The sequence below is a fragment of the Cottoperca gobio genome, chromosome 6 (genome assembly GCF_900634415.1).
Source record: "Cottoperca gobio chromosome 6, fCotGob3.1, whole genome shotgun sequence".
In the NCBI taxonomy this organism is placed as follows: domain Eukaryota; kingdom Metazoa; phylum Chordata; class Actinopteri; order Perciformes; family Bovichtidae; genus Cottoperca; species Cottoperca gobio.
In genome coordinates this window covers 19,757,782-19,774,288 of record NC_041360.1, presented here as the reverse complement: position 1 = coordinate 19,774,288, position 16,507 = coordinate 19,757,782, and the positions used below count along the sequence as shown (strand labels likewise).

The 16,507-nt window shown below is 43.1% G+C and overlaps 2 protein-coding genes across 3 annotated transcripts; one reads left to right on the top strand and one right to left on the bottom strand.

The window, feature by feature from the left end:
* The first annotated feature begins 580 nt into the window (after positions 1-580).
* Positions 581-8,688, top strand: LOC115009171 (netrin-4-like). Of its 2 annotated transcripts, none has more exons than XM_029432974.1 (10): positions 581-924; positions 1,178-1,728; positions 3,652-3,924; positions 4,888-5,014; positions 5,272-5,460; positions 6,279-6,486; positions 6,628-6,740; positions 6,881-6,949; positions 7,624-7,761; positions 8,126-8,688. In XM_029432974.1, exons 1-10 carry the CDS (start codon positions 864-866, stop codon positions 8,266-8,268), a joined length of 1,872 nt encoding a protein of 623 aa, XP_029288834.1. In that variant the 5' UTR covers positions 581-863; the 3' UTR covers positions 8,269-8,688. The 2 variants fall into 2 exon arrangements, with proteins under 2 accessions (XP_029288834.1, XP_029288833.1); XM_029432973.1 differs by having other exon boundaries at positions 7,588-7,761.
* Positions 8,689-9,897: 1,209 nt separating this feature from the next.
* On the bottom strand, positions 9,898-16,441 carry LOC115009172 (methionine aminopeptidase 2-like). Its single transcript, XM_029432976.1, has 11 exons — positions 16,267-16,441; positions 15,330-15,443; positions 15,036-15,098; positions 14,237-14,339; positions 13,776-13,937; positions 13,324-13,505; positions 12,990-13,084; positions 12,092-12,188; positions 11,908-12,011; positions 10,791-10,906; positions 9,898-10,591 (listed from the first exon to the last, which is right to left on the bottom strand). Exons 1-11 carry the CDS (start codon positions 16,439-16,441, stop codon positions 10,339-10,341), a joined length of 1,464 nt encoding a protein of 487 aa, XP_029288836.1. The 3' UTR covers positions 9,898-10,338.
* Between the last annotated feature and the right edge of the window lie 66 nt (positions 16,442-16,507).

Genomic DNA, 16,507 nt, shown 5'->3' with positions numbered 1-16,507 from the left:
TTACTGGTAAAGTTTTAGAAAATGAAGTGCAACTGGATGATTATTGGGGTCAAGGGTTGTGCGACCCCTCAGGTCTAGGGCTGTTGTCTGTTTGACGAGGCAGGTAAAGTGAGGTTAATGAGTGGCAGTTAGAAATAAGTGATGATATGTGGCAGGAATGCAACACAATGACACACTTGTCGGTCAGCACTCGAGTCCCTGGGTGGTTTCTGGAGGCTAAATGTCTCACTTATTGTTTTAGAACAGTGCTTTTCTACTCTAAATCTGATGACAACCAACCTCTTTCATTATTAGTGGAATGCAGAGAAAAAAAGTTAATGCTGCTGTAGGGTAAAATATGCATTTATTAGTTTGAGGCGAATACATATGGTCCTATGTGTAAGATGATTGTTCAGTAATGGCGAAAAAAGAATGATGACAACATTTCAAAATCATCATCATAATCAAAACTTCCATTTTAAACTGCAGTATATACAATATATATAATATAGTTGTTTTTAGGAACCAGCGTGGGCGGGGTCTGGGAGAAGACAAGAAGAGGGCGGTGCTAACCTCTTCATATTCCCACATGTCAATGCACTCTCCACAGCAAATTGAATCCTGAAGTGCGTGGGCTGGAATAATTTAAGGATAATGACTGCAGTTAAGTCTAACGAGGCATTTCCACACCATGACAGACAGAGATAAGCTCACGTTCAAGTCTGTTGAGTTTCTTAATTTCTGTAACCGTTTGTAAATTGATTTTTTATATCGGAAAAGAACATGTTGGATTATTAACGACTGGATATCCTTGGATTAAACTGTTGAGGGCGCGTTCATACAGAACAGGTGACTTTATGTAAAAGTACAACAACTCCCTCAGGATGAGATTGTGGACTTTACTTGTCATTATCCCGGTGTGCGCATCCTTTTCTCTGTCGGCCGGTGAGTTTGAGACTTTTACGCACGCACACACTGTGAAAACAAGCATTGCGCGTCCTATGCTGGAAAAAGTTGTATCCACGTGCCTCACAGCATCATATATGCACACATTTCAAGAAAGAGAGTTGGAGGAAGTAGGAACCGAACTCGCAACCTTTGTAGTAGCCGAATGTACTGCCATTCCCGATATACAACTGCAGTTCTCGTCTCACCTTCACTCAAATTATACTAAAATTAACACACTTTTTCTTAACAGAAACGTCTAAATCCAAAACTGTGGAGAGCCGCTGCTTCGGACGGTCCTGTAACCCACGCATGGGCAACCTGGCTCAGGGCAGAGTGCTGAGCACCCTGTCGGTCTGCGGCTTCAACTCCTCGGAGCCCTACTGTGTCTACAAAGAGACTGCTTCCCCTCGTAGCAGGGAGTCCTGCTCGGAAGTAAAATGCAACAAGTGCAACTCTGCTATCCCCAGCCAGGCGCACCCACCCTCCGCCATGAGCGACTCCTCTTTCCGCTATCCGGACACCTGGTGGCAGTCGGCAGAGGGGGTGAAGGAGGAGACGCTCCAGCTCGACCTGGAGACGGAATTCCTTCTCACCCATCTCATCATGGTGTTCCGCTCACCCCGCCCCGCTGCCATGGTGCTGGAGCGCTCCCAAGACCATGGGCACACGTGGAGGGCCCTCAGGTATTTTGCAAGGGACTGTGTGGAGGTATTTGGCCTGGCAGAGGGGTCACCAGCAGGCGAGAGTGGAGCAACTTGCACCTCCAAGTATTCTGGAGCTTTCCCTTGTACCAGAGGAGAGGTGAGTACAGTGGCTGGTCTAAACACTGCATGGGGTGGAAAGTGGTTTTGACAGTGTGGCATGAGGGGTGTGGCTGGGGGCCAAAACAACTGAGTCGAAGGGTATATCACTGTACTGGAAACATACCATGCATTATTAACAGTACTTAATTTTAACAGCAGAATTTGGAAAAACCATTTACACAATTTGATGATGTTGTCACATTATGATCCCAAAGAAAGTTTTGGGACAACAAGAAAGAATTAAAGCCCTAAGCTTCACTGAATTAAAACTCTACTATAAATACACTTAGAGAAAAGTTTTCAAAACTAGATTGTGATTTTATTTCTGAGATCTGAGCGTGACCACATCAAAACACGCTGCCAGACATTCCCCCAGCACTTCACAGTAATAACACTCACCATCTGCTCTGCTTTTGTTGCCCATTTATTGGCACCAGGATGCACTATAAGCTCATATCACACAACCCACTAAACAAACAGTTGCTTTGTAAACTGACCTCTGATGGGTTGTGGGAGACCTTTTTTTTTGTTAGGCCAGCCTTCTAGATCGCAAACTGCTTTGACATGCACAGCTAGAATATCAATGTTCACTTTTACGTCTGATGTTCCCCCAAAATAGTTTTTGGAGAGCTGCTGTATCATCACAGGGAGGTCTGAGCCAGATAACCAGCTATGGTTAATTCATGAGCTGAGTTCATTCACACAGATGGTGTAAAAGAGAGACTCTCACTGGTTACTAAAGATTTGTTTTGCTCCAAAGAGCTTCAGACCACGCTGGGAGGTTCTGGTTGCACATCTGAATGAATACTGTACTGTATATGGCTTTGACTGATCTCATAATTGCAGTGTATTTGCAACAAGTATGTGTCTTGCAACAGTGTGTCAGCTCTCTTGTGTAAGCCCCTCACCCTTTATAATTAGTGTTTCTGTTGGTCAACATGCAAAGACATCACACATGTTGTGTGAAAACTTAGAGTTTCAGTCATAAAGTAACACTTCAGGCATCATATCTTTTGTCTCTGTTTGCAGTTATGAGTTAAAGTATACTCATGGTCACCGGAGCCAAACCTTTGACTTAATGCACATCAGAATTAGCTTATTTGTCAAGTGCAATTGATTATACAGTAAATCTTGTTGTTGACATGTTACTTATCACTCACCATATGATGTCATGGTACAAAACAATCTATTTATTATGACACAGCATTAACGGACGATGCAGGAAGTATTAAGTATGGATTGCAGACTATAGAATTTAAGTTGCGTGACTTTAGTAAATGGGTTCTTGTAAGTAATGATTTTTTAAATATTGAAATATTTCAATTGAATTTTATTAGATTTAATTGAATTCAAGTTTAAAAAACAAAGTTACCAGTAGTTCCTTGAGAAAAATAATTCTGGATTATTTTTACGGACGCACAGAACTACAACAAGATATTGATGGAAAAATAAATTAGAATATATTGTGGATATAGCTTGTCCAGATTGATCTGTGTCTAGAGCGTCTCCACTCATGCTACCTGCTTTCAATTTTATTTCCATAAAAAAACCAATCCTTATTGTGTCTGACAGTCTTCATTCTTGATGTTGTGATAAAGAGTCGTGTGCACATTTTCATAAACAGACCGAGAGCATGTATCTGAAAGATCAACATTCAACTAAACTTAACGAGGGAGAACAAGAACCATTTGTCCATGTTTACATAGGAGTGAGTCTGATTTTCCTAGAAAAGCAGCTATTTGAGGAGCATGAAAGGCGAACCAGATTTATGCCTGTTTTTTATTAGGCATGTCGAGAAAAAAGAGAAACTGACATAATTTATGTTTTAGTCATGGTCTGTCCGTGTCTCTAAGATCAGTTTCTTCACTTGTTAGAGAGGCTTTTACAAGTGGAACATTTTCTCCTCTACTTGAATCTCCAGGTGATCTATCGAGCTTTGTCTCCCTGGCACTCAGTGGACCCATATGGACCAGCCGCCCAGGACCAGCTCATGATCACCAACCTCCGAGTCCGCCTGCTTCAGCGCCAGCAATGTCCCTGCCAGGCCAAACATCCTGGTCCCGCTGTCCTGCCCACAGACCACTATGCCATCTATGATTTTATTGTCAAAGGCAGTTGTCTTTGCAATGGACATGCTGACCACTGTGTACCAGCCGGGGGCTACAAACTCAGCCAACAGAAGACCAACAACATGGTGAGCCGGATTTCTTTTAACATACAACTTGCAGGTGCTCGATCTCCACCAAAGAAAAGCTCTTGCTCTTCTGTTGTGAAAACTTACTGAGATGTTGTGTCACGCTGAAATCTGCCGATGGCTTCATTTTGTCTTCATTTTTATTTGTTTATGTGGTGAGATTGGGAGTAGAGGGTTTAGGGTTTTGTTCCCACCACTCCCTTGTTACTCAGCTGTGCGCTGGTATGTGCCGCTCAAGCTGAAGGCTACAATGAAGACTGGATATCAAGCCACAGCTTTACCTACCATTACAGGGATTTAAGGATGTGGAAACCTTAATTATGGTATTCAGACCAAGGCTTTTATAACCCATAGTCTCTGTCATGTTGTTCTCTTTACTGTAAATGGAGAATAGATGCACTAGTTTAATTCCAACATGGTCTAAGAGGGTGTAGACATGTTACCTGTAGATGTTGGTATGTGGCAATACTTAAGAAGTATTACGCACATCACATGTAGGCACAGGGCTGCTGAAAATCAGGCTCAATAAAAAGAGTAATGCCTGCACACTAGATATATAGATAGATTGATAGATAGATACTTTATTGATCCCGAGGGAAATTTAGGACTCTGACTACAGACCAAAATTGTATTTAAATGGATATCAGTCAGATATTTGTCAAGCTAAACATTTCTAAATTGTCATCACACCCATATATACATCAATAGGCTGATGATAGGCTCAATGATGACCGGTGTGGTTAACCATCCACCCTGCCCAGGGTTATAGCGATCTCAAAACAATTAACAGTTCAAGAAAAACACATATCAAAATCCCAAAGAGTGGGAGTGCAGTACAATATGATACAACGTGTAGTATGTTGCAGTCCTCTCTAGTCAATCTTCCTGAAAAAACATTTATTCAACAATTAAAATATGGATGCAGATATAATAAAGTTTCTTTCTGTGGTGTTTGTCTGGCAGGTCCATGGCAAGTGTGTCTGCAGACACAACACATCCGGGGACCACTGCGAGCGCTGTGCACTTCTCTACAATGACCAACCCTGGCAGGCTGCCAACGGCATCATAGGGACACCGCATGAGTGCCAGAGTGAGTGATGGGGCAAGTGAATCAAATGCAGAGTAGGACACACAGCATGTAGACCCATCTCGAAAATTAATTTAGTCTCATAAATCAAACGTAACCTTTTACACGCTCATGCATGATGAATAACAGAGCAGTTCATCTTTTCTTTAATGTCAGCTACTGTAAGAGTTATCACTGCTTTCACCAGGGCTTTTGAGAGTTCAGCCGAGCAGAGAAAAACATCTCCGTGTGTTTGATTGTACATGTCCATCTCAACCTAGAGTGCAAGTGTAATGGTCATGCCAAGAGCTGTCACTTCAGTCGTGGATCGTGGCTAGCGACAGGACGGCGGAGTGGTGGTGTGTGTGACGACTGCCGCCACAACACAGAGGGCCGACACTGCCAGAGCTGTGTGAAGGGCTTCTTTAGAGACTCCAGCCGCCCAAAAACCGCCCCTGATTCCTGCAAAGGTAAGGCCCTTAAATCTTTTACTTTAGAGAGTAGCTTTTCTTCTCTAAACCATAACTCTTCTGGATGAATGCCAGCAGAGAATTCCAATTAAGAGGGGAGCCTTTGATATTTTGAGGCCAGTAATGGAGATTTAATTTTTCTTTTGACCCTCCAGATTAAAGCAGATTGATCTCTTTTGATAAGGGCATTTTCCCCCAGCACCTTTCTGAGTCACTGCCTTCCCAGTGGTGAGATAGTAAGATGACTCTATTCCGCTTCTTAGCAGGAATGACGGAGACCGCACTGTCTTGGAATGTGACTGTAATTGCAAACAATGGAGGAATTTCCCATGGACCATGCGAGCACATTTTTCCCATTCTTGCCCTTTCCCCCCCCCCCCCCCGCCAGGCATGCTAAAGCATTTTTAAGAACAAACATGCCGTTTTTGGAAATGGATGAAGCAAGTCTGCAACAAAATCAATCTGTCATCACAAGGGACAATCAGGCGGCAAGTCTGACAGCGTGGAGAGGGAGTGATTTACTGTTTGTTTTTGCAACAGCTGCTTAAAGCATGTTGAGTACACACTCTCAGCTTGTTTATTTCTAAGGATGATAAAATACAGTTAACTTTGATATTGTCCCAGGAGTTCACTGTGTACACTCTAAATGTGTTTGTTTGTGCTTCTACAAGTGCGTTCATCCTTTTGCGTACATGCAGGCTCATAACATATACTGAGCGCTTCAAGGTCTGTGCCAGAAAAGGAGACACGTTTGTTTGACCCACAAACAGAAATGTTAACATGCAGTCCTCTGGTTCTGTCACCCCTCTCCTCTGCAGCCTGTTCCTGCCACCCTGTGGGCTCCGTCCTCTCAGGAGGTAGCACTCTCTGTAACCCTAGCAGTGGGGAGTGCACTTGTAAGCCCGGTGTCGGAGGCCCACGCTGTGACAGCTGCATGGTGGGATACTGGGGACTTCATGAATACGGCTGCCGTCCATGTGACTGCACAGGGGACTGTGACCCCTACACCGGAGACTGCATTTCTGGGTGAGAGCCAAGACTTTAATACCATATCCATATGTATTTGTACTTGGATTAATTGATGTATGGAGTAGAGGTGGAGTGCATTCTGGACGATTAACACTGAGTGGAGCCCTGCCTCTGACTGGTTTTACCTCTGCGGCACAGCTCAGATGTGGAGGTCTTCTATACAGCCACCGGCCACATGGGACACAGCAGCAATAATAGTGAGACGGCACTCTTTAGGGTAGAGGAGCTTTTCTCTGCACTGCACCACTCTGGTGAGTCACAGGTCATATCACACGTAATGCACCGCACACTCCTCAGCCCACACGGATAAAATGCAGCTTTTTTGATCTTGAAATCCATACATCATGATGAAGCGTTGAGTCTGATTAATCATGTGTCATCTTTTTTTCAGAGAAATGCGAGTGTGTAGAAGTAACGCTTGGCAGCCCTAAACTCTTCTGTGCGGCAGAGTATGACTATGGTATGTGCTGTTTGACAGAGGGAATAATTCAGTATTGTGTGAGCCAATAAGGGCGGTAAAGCAGGGTGAGACTATTTTTTAACAACATAAAGGAGTCTGGTTGTTTAAAACCCATCAGATCTGTCTATAATAAAATGTTGTGTTCTTCACGTCTTGGAACTTAAATGCTTTCACAGTGTGTTTTTTAGTTCATGAAAGTTAATTGTAACATTTTGGTCGCCTAATAATGTAATGATTAGCATTAATCCTCCCCCAAAAACCAAGATGGCGACGGCCAAAATACCAAACTCGAGGCTGTCAGAGAGGTAGTCCACAAACTAATTGGTGAGGTCACGGTGGCTGCCTCCACTTCTTATACAGTCTGTTTTATCCCATCATCCTCGTGCACATGCACCCGGACAAACAAAACAAGGACCCACTCCCAAAAACATTGATTCACAGTGCTACTAGTGGTTGAAAACCTTTTTTTAAAGAAACGTTGTATTACACCTCAAGGTCAAAATTGATACAGCAGAATAATAATGCAGGTTATCAAAATGTTGCAGTCTTCACAAGAATAAAAGTTTGAGAAGTGGAAATCATATTTTTAGTTGATAGACTGCTAATTAGTTGAATGACTGTTTGTGTTGCCTTGACAGTGCTGGTGGTGAAGGTTATGTCTGCTCACGATAAAGGCTCCCATGCGGAGGTGGAAGTCAAGGTCAGGAAGGTCTTGTACCAGAACCCTCAGATGAAGATCCAGAGGGGAAGCGTCACCCTTTACCCAGAGTCCTGGACCACCCAAGGCTGTACCTGCCCCATCCTTAACCCAGGTCAGGTTATTGCTCACAATGCAAAAGCTTATCAATCAGTCGACTCTTGAGTGAACAATCTGCCAGCTTTGTGCTGATTGGAGGATCTTTGTCGCTGCTCATGAAGGCTTTGAGTGTGTGCCAACGTCCTAGCATCACTCATTTAGATTGGACATTTACAGCTTAAAGATTAGAGCCACCTCTCTGTTATGAGACTATTTCACATCTAACACTTTTACAATAATATTGTCTGACAACATTCATCCAAGCCATATAGTTATATAAAGATGATCTTTTTACATAAGGTGATCTTTCTGCTGTTCTGTGTATTTTAGTGACATTCTCAGTAAAATTCAGTAAGGCTCATGCTCTGTCTCTTCTCCAGGATCTGAGTATGTGGTGGCCGGTCACGAGGACTGGAAGAGCGGCCGACTGATGATCAACACCAAGAGCCTGGTTAAATCGTGGAAGGCAACCCTGGGACGCAAAATCCTCCACATCCTCAGAAAAGACTGTGGCCGCCGGTAGGGCATCGGCAAGAACCGCAGTGGACAGAGGGATGGAGAGGCCGAGGATAATCTGTGACATATAGTGTGAAGAATGAGCAGAGGCACTGTTCGAATTCGGCTTTACTTTGACACTAAAATGAATCAAAAAACCCCCCTGCTTACTACAGGGATTTCACAGTTTCTTCTGTCCACAGCCTTCAGGAACAGCTACAACGACACAGTGCTGGTTGTTTCTAACCTGTGGTACAAATAAGCACATACCTCGCCAGATTTAAGAGTCAAAGAGAACAAAGCAAGCCATAAAGACTTTCATCTGAACAAAGACAAAGCTGATGTTGGATTTTTTTATTCCTGTGTTACTGTATGATAAAAAGGTTATGTAATTAACAATAAGGAATGTGTGTTAAATACTCAATTACACTTTTATTTCTCGCCCAAAGTCGCTGTCAGAATTGATGAGCCAGTCACGCCTTTCTGTATCAATTCAATTTAGAGCTGTTTACTTTGATATCTTGCAAAGCCGCAGACTGAATTATCTTTGTCGCCTCAGTTATTGGTGATAAATCTTGAATGAAGTGTGTGTGAGCGTGGATGTGCTTGATGTCCTTGGCAGGGAGTCTGGGACTGTGCAGGTCAGAACAAGTAACTCCTGGATGAGGGGAGAGGATGAAAAAAAACATTAAAGGAATCAGGCGGCTTAATCTGAACAGCTCTGCTCTGCTCTGGCAAACTCGCCCGCCTGCTGTCTGACAAGCAAAACACACTCCGCTCCACCCTCTCTGGTCTGGAGTACATGCAACCGGCTAACACACTCAGGACTGAGTTCACTCTCACAGCTTGTTCAGTTACAAGAGTGGATGATTGTCAGGTTGCTTCAGCCAGACTTGATTCCGTGAGGATGTTCTGCCGTCCTCGTTCGACCTGCTCCCATATGAGGAGGATTCACTTGAGAAACCCTCTTCAAACCCGACCGTGTGTGTGTGTGTGTGTGTGTGTGTGTGTTTAACATTACTCCTCCCAAAATAAATGTGTATTAAAAGCTTGGGTATTCATTGACATCACAGTGTATCAGATCCAGAGTCCACAGGCCAATTTTGAGCCAGGCTCAGTTAAGAATAGGTCTGGTCCGCTGTCTCCAAGGAGAAGGACAAAAACTGTGAGGAGACATGATGCATTCCTCAAACATGACATCAACGCCCATGTCCTTGTCCCAAAGACTTTACCAAAATAAGAGAAATGGGCTGGAGATTTTCTTGTAAAGGACAAAGTGGTGATTTAGGGTGAATGAATGTACTCTTGCTGTTAATGTGATATTTGTAATGCTATTTATGTGTCCTATATGTTCTCTATTTTTTCATCTTAACTGCATAAACTACACGTCAGTGTGCTCATTATTGATGCTTCTGGGAAGAAAATCTGTTTCCTTCCATGGTGACATTTAGCCTGAAAATAGCCTGATGTGTGTTACTGTAAAAGCTTCACTAGTACAGGTAGCTGACTGACGTGTGACCCGTGTTTTTGTACCGCCCTCCTTTGGTTGAAAGAGAGAAATACACCTTTACATCATCACATATTGCAAATGTAATCAAGTACGCTGAACTCTTAAGCACTTAAAGTGAATAAATAAATATGCACACAGTAATCAATACAAGATTTATAACAATTTATTTCTTATAAAACTGCTTCAAATTAAAATAGAGCAAAGAAATATATAAATATAAATACTTCATTGCCGTTTCCTCACAAGGTCTTAACGCAATGAAGCAAAGCATCTTCAGGCGAGGTGTTCGCCAAAACCTTTTTTGCATGTTTCTTTTGCATATGTTTTTTCCCTAAAAGCAGCACATCAAAATATGACTTAAATGACAACACTACATATTGTTAAACATATGCCCTTTGTCTATTGGCTCGATCCTTTGGAAAATAAATACTAGTAAGCTACTGCCATGACAAAAGTTGCTCTTGCTAGAATAATTACTTAAAGGTACTAAAGCAGTTGTAACTTAGGTCAGAGAAATATTGCATAATTGCTGTCCGTCTGCAGAGGTTTGTTGTCTCCTCCTGGTTCTCCTTGAGGTTTGACGTATGCTTAGTAGTCGTCTCCCCGGCTCACGACCTCCTTGTAGGTGGGCCTGAGTAGGATGGTGTGCTCGTACTGGGCGGTGTAGCTGCCCTTGATGTCGCAGAGAGGTGGGTATGGGTCTATAATGCCAAGGTCGCACAGATTCTTCAACGCCATCAGGTACTTGCTCTCGCCCAGGCGGTCCAGCCAGCGCCGGCAGAATGCCAAAGTGCCAAAGTTCTCATTGATCACATTCAGCAGATGTTTAGCCCTTGGAAGTCTGCAGCACAGTAACAACACAGAGTCATTAGTGAGACAAGCTGGAGATAGATGTAAACAAGCATGCATTATGCACCGTCTCTTTTGTTAGAATTATGGATTAGAAGACAGAATATGAGGAGAAAATCAACCTATAAGTACTTTTTATGACAATATTCTGTATTTCAATGAAGGGATGAGATGAAAACAGCAGAGCCAACCTTAGTGGTACGTGTCCAACATTGAAGTTTTTCATGTAATGTGAGCACTCCATGTCATCGTGGACTGCACCTCTTCCTGTGCTGCCAAAAGTCTCAATGGCGTAAGCTTCACCTTCCTGAGAGACAACAAAAAAACATTTATTTGGTTGATGGTGTAAAATGTAGAATTACTATGAAAGTCTATATTCGTATCTATGCACCTTTATGCAGGGCTGAGTGACTGAAAGGACAACAAAAAGATGCCAGAGGCTGACGTGTTCCTGTGTAGTCTATTAAGGACGGTAGTGTCCTTTGTGGAGCAGCACCTCTTGCAGGTTGATTGGCTAGGTTTCATTGGCATTTTGTGTCTCTATCAGCGCGTGACTGTTGTTGGAGTCCCTGTGGTAATAGCTGATAACACTGCGACACCCTCCCTCACTGCACCGATAATCAGTCAAAGTGCTAGCAGCTCCGTGGTACGCCCAGCTGCCACTCCAGCAGTGTACGCTCTGATCACAAAGAGGGTAATGGCCCTGTTACGCCAACACACTTCAGCTAAAAATACAACACGTAAAGCTGCCACCTCAGCAGCAACACCCCCCTCCAAGCCTCCTGGAACCATCAGGTGAAATGCTTGACTCAGCAATTTGCCAATTAAAATGCTCAGCTCTGTCCAAATACACTCGTGTACTGCAGCTGTGTGAGTGTGAGGCAGGCGTAGATGTCAGTGTAGTCCCGGGAAATGTGAGATGGTTCAAAGCCATGTTTCTCGTAGATGAAGTACCGGCCTGTTAATGAACTCTGGATGCCCACAACTCAGGGTTGGGGTTTTAACACGTGTTGCTACTCGATGCGGCTGGTAATTCCATTAAAGTTGTAATTAACGTGCTGACGAGGGTGACTAAGAAGCTGTTAGAGCGGTGAATTGGAACATTTCTCTACACCCCATCGTCGTAACCCTAACCAGCCACATGTTCTTCCAATTACACTTAAGCCTTAAAAAGGGTTTATTTATGTGCAAGGTCAAGCAGCTAATAAAGGTTTAATTTCACACACTCCAGTTAAAAGAGGCTGCAGTGTTGTTTTGTTCTCTAGAATCTAGTCACATCCACATTTGGCTCATAACATTTAGACAAACCTCCATCCTCGTGGCTTCTCCGCCTTTAACGATGGGGACTGTCTTCCCTGAGTGTATCCTGTACTGTCCAATAGAGTGGCCGTTGAGATTCCTGATTGGCTTCACTAGAAAGAAGACACCACACAGAGGTTTAATAAACAGGAAGCAGCACTAGACCTGTGCATGACAAAAGACCTCATATTACCTTGATATGTTTTCCCATCTATCTCCACTTCGTAAGACTCCATGACCTCCTGAATGGTCTCACCGACATCGCACAGGCGCACATCAATTCCTGCAAACTGCCAGAGAGAAGTGTTTACACTCGCATCACTACACGTCATCACATTGCTCACACACAGACGGTATGGATGCGTCTTATTTATAAGCAGTGCGGAAACACTTAACAGTAAAGTACACAAACTCCTGAGTAGCTACCAAGACGCAAATAAGGAACAAACTGCTAAAACATGAATAGTAGTTCCTGAATAGATGTACATCGAGGACTATTTAATAACTCATGATAGTTTACTTCAGAGGTAGCTACTGCGTTAATGAACTAGTGTCTAATGATGATTTCAACTGACAACTTTAATGAATTGTTCCTGAACTCACATTACATTACACTTTGTAGTTACTGCTTGTATAAGCTGTATATTGTACCTCTTTTTCATTTTTCATATTGTATACAGTGCTCGCTCAAAATGTGTACAAGTATTACTTTTTTCAAGGTCATTTATATATATATATATATATTAAAACATATATATCATATTTTCAGTGTTCTATATGCCATTTAGTGCCTGAATTTGTGCACATATTCAGCATATTATTTAACTTTTTTAGCATAAGAATAAGCATTTGACTTATACCTGCTGCTTTTTCTTTTCTTATCTTGACCATCACTTTCTCGTTGTGTACGTATTAGTTACTATTTGTATGTCCTCCTGTGTAGTTCATCATTACTTTATAATGACATCATAGCAATCGAGATAAATGTCCTCTGAATATGATGATTCTCCTTCCTTAGTAAGTGGTCAGGATTTGTTGTATTACCAGCAGTACAGAGAAACACCATGCATGGAGGGGAAGAGCTGTATTACCCTTATGCCAGTGTCAGTTGCGTCTCTCACAGCCTCCAGCAGCCTGTCATACTTTGGATTGAAAGTGACGGTGAAGGCACAGTCTATTATTCGACCTGAAAGATCAAAAAGTTTAATAAAAAGTTATTCACAATAGTTCGGATGAGGCTGAAACATTCAGCATGTATTAATCTAAAAAAAAAAGAGGAAATTAATTAATTTTCGAGACCAGTTCATTCCAGGCAGAAAATATTATAATGTAATCATCAGTTTACCATGTCATAATAAATGCCAAGTGTGCAAATGACACAGCAGAAGTCCAAAAGCACTTAAAAAGTTATTAGCGAGCGCTTGCCGTTGATGTGCGTTCCAAAGTCAATCTTGCAGACGTCGTCGTAGCGCAGCACCGTGGGGTCTCCTGCGTTTGGAGTATAGTGGGCCGCACAGTGGTTGATGGAGCAGCCGGTGGGGAAGGCTAGGCCTGCCTTTAGCCCGTTTTCTTTGATGAGCCTCCTGGAGCAGTCCTCCAGTTTCTCACTGCCAGAAACAGAAAGCAGCACGCAGGGACAATGGATGACGGTAACAATGAGACTGTTGTCAGGGCAGATAATGCATCCAGAAGAGGTTAAAGCCACAAAAGCAGGTCTGCCTACTTTGATCCTTTTAAAACAGTCTCTCGCAGGCTAGGACAAAGAAGTGCTGAAACCATATCAATTTCAATCTCAAATGAGCCCGAGCAGGTATGAGCAACGGAGATTAAAGTCCAGTAAAAGGAGCTCAAGGACAATATTTCAGTGCATATCTCACCAGATGTCAATCATAGTCATCCCTGGTTTGATCCAGGTCCTGACATATGAGCGGACCTGCCGATGCGCCTCAGCTGCCTCCCTGAAATCACTCCACATCTCCTCGTTGGCCCTGTCCAGCGCCCGCTTCTCTTCACTGGTGGTCCGCCACGCTGCACTGCGCCTGGCAGGGGGTAGACAGGCACACCACAGAGAGGATGAACTCATTATTTTCTCAGTATACAAATACGTGTAATGAGAGTACGACACACTCTTGTAGAAACTCTGCACAGGTGAAAGTCGTGTTGACACTTTTCAGATCTGATAAAAATGGATTTGCTCCTGAAGAGGACATTAAACATTGCACCTCATTATGTTGTGCAAACATGAATGAGTGCAAAGCAGAGAGACCTAAATAAAAACGAGGCATGTCACAGTGGAAGACTGCTGCTGGGTGTGAGGGACGATGTGGAGGTCACACACCCGTCTTTCGATGGTGGATATTCACACTCCTCTCCCTTTGGAAAGTCTCCGCTGGGATAGAGCTCACAAATAGGGATTGAGGGAGGGTCAGTTTGTCCCTTTACTGTGGCCCAGATAGTGAGACGGAGAAGCAGAGGAAAGAAGCCAGAGAGAAAAAAGAAAATACAAGTTACTCTCCCCATGCCCATGACATTAGCATTTTAACCTAGTTAGAAAATACAGTGCAGTTCCTGACTTACATATCTAAGCAAGACACCCTTGAGTAAAAGAAACCCATTAAATGTTATTGCTAGAAAAATGTGTGGCAATATAAAAGCACTTGTATTATATAGTGGGTTATATAGACGTATGACATTTTATGGGGATGACTTACTTTCAGTTTGCTCACTCTGCACTGTAACACTGATTATGATGTCATTAATTTTGTCCTGCCTGCCTGACATGTAAGGTCCTGTGGCCTTTTGTCCAACACCTCCCATGTCAGTCCTACATTATGTAACTCTCCTGACACTAATTAACTAAGTCAACCTGCTTTTGTGCACCTGTTGTATTTACCTAATGATTCAAAGTGACTCTGATGCGGATAATTCTAACAAAGAAAAGCTTTTGCTGTAGAGCTCTTAAGAGATCTGATATGCCTCTGTGGCGATACATTATCTGCCACTGGGATGGGAATCGAAACTTCAATTCAAATTCAGAATCGTGTAAATGTGATTTTGATTCAAACTGTCCTTGCCAAAGCGTAATCTGTTGCAGACTGTGGAGATGCATTTGCTGCACTGAGAGAAAAACAGCTTACATCCTTTCTTCTTTTTTTTCTTCTTCTTCTTTTTTCCAGCTGAGTGCTCTCCTTCGTCCCCATCTGTTGAAAACATCGTTAGTTTCAATACAGTTTGTAAAATGAGGAATATCGACAGGAGCTTGGGCACAATTCCCAGCGTGCTACGGAAAATCAGATATCACATTGCTGATATGATCAGCTGAATTTCACTGTGCACGTTCAGGGGCTTAAAGTTCAACACAATCACCACTGCAGATGATGATGATGATGAAGATGATGGTGGAGATGGTGGTGGTGGTGGTGAGGAGTTACCTTCTTCTCCATCCTCCTCTCTCTCTTTGTCCTCCAGTGTTTGCTGCTCCAACTGTTTAGTCACATCACCAACACCTCCAGCTTCTCCATCCCCCTCAGCTTCATTTGTCCCTGCTGCAAAGTCACACACCCTCGTGTATGCATGTGCAGGTGAACATGCACATGTACATCGATGGCGCGAACACACACACACGCACACACACACACACACACACACACACACACACACACACACACACACACACACACACACACACACACACACACACACACACACACACACACACACACACAGAGTGAGTAAATCTTTTGTGCTTCAGAGTCATTTCAAGAAAGTGCATCCACTACGATCTCAACTTGGCAGGGGCTGTGCATAATTTCTTTCTATACCTTGGGAGTCAATATTCTCAAGGGCATATGTACCTTGCAGTATTATGACATTTAGCCCTTCACATACAGAGCAGTGTGGACCACACTTGACTTATGGTAGGTTCAACAATTTAGGCTTTCTGGGATTTTATTTTTCCATATTATGAAGCAGTAAGGCTGCAATTATCATCATGCTTTCTCTTTTTGCATTCGGGTGGTTGTCATTTTATTGCACTAAAACTGTGGATACTTATATTACATAATTTCCTGCAGCTTAGGGGGGTTTATAGGATGGAACATATTTAATCTGGAGTAAAATTAAATGTTATTCCACCCATATCTTCAAATGACAGCTTTCAATCAGTTTTGATAGTAAATTTAGATTTTCAGAGATTGTTTGCGCGCCCGCTCAGAGTTGGGACAGCTGGACAGGAATCCCATCTGACAGGTTGGAAAGTCTCCTGTCCCGCATATTGGATGCTCGTGCCCTATACCGAGTGGCACTAGAGGAGACAATTTTGCGCTATTTTCTCAAGCGATACTCCAAACACAAAGTGATGCATTTTACCTGGTGCTGTGGTCTTATTCCTCTTCTTCTTTCTTCTCTTTTTCTTCACGGATTCTGACGCGTCTGCATCTTCTCTCTCCCCGTTCAAGTCGTCCCCATTGAGAAGTTGAGGCTCCACTTCATGCTGGAGCTGTAGCTCCGCCATGATCAGCGACTGAGAGATGAAGTGACGCATAAACTGCTGAGAGCCTCCAGTGGTCAAAGCAGAAAAGTGTGCTGGAGGAAGCTGAGCCAATAATGA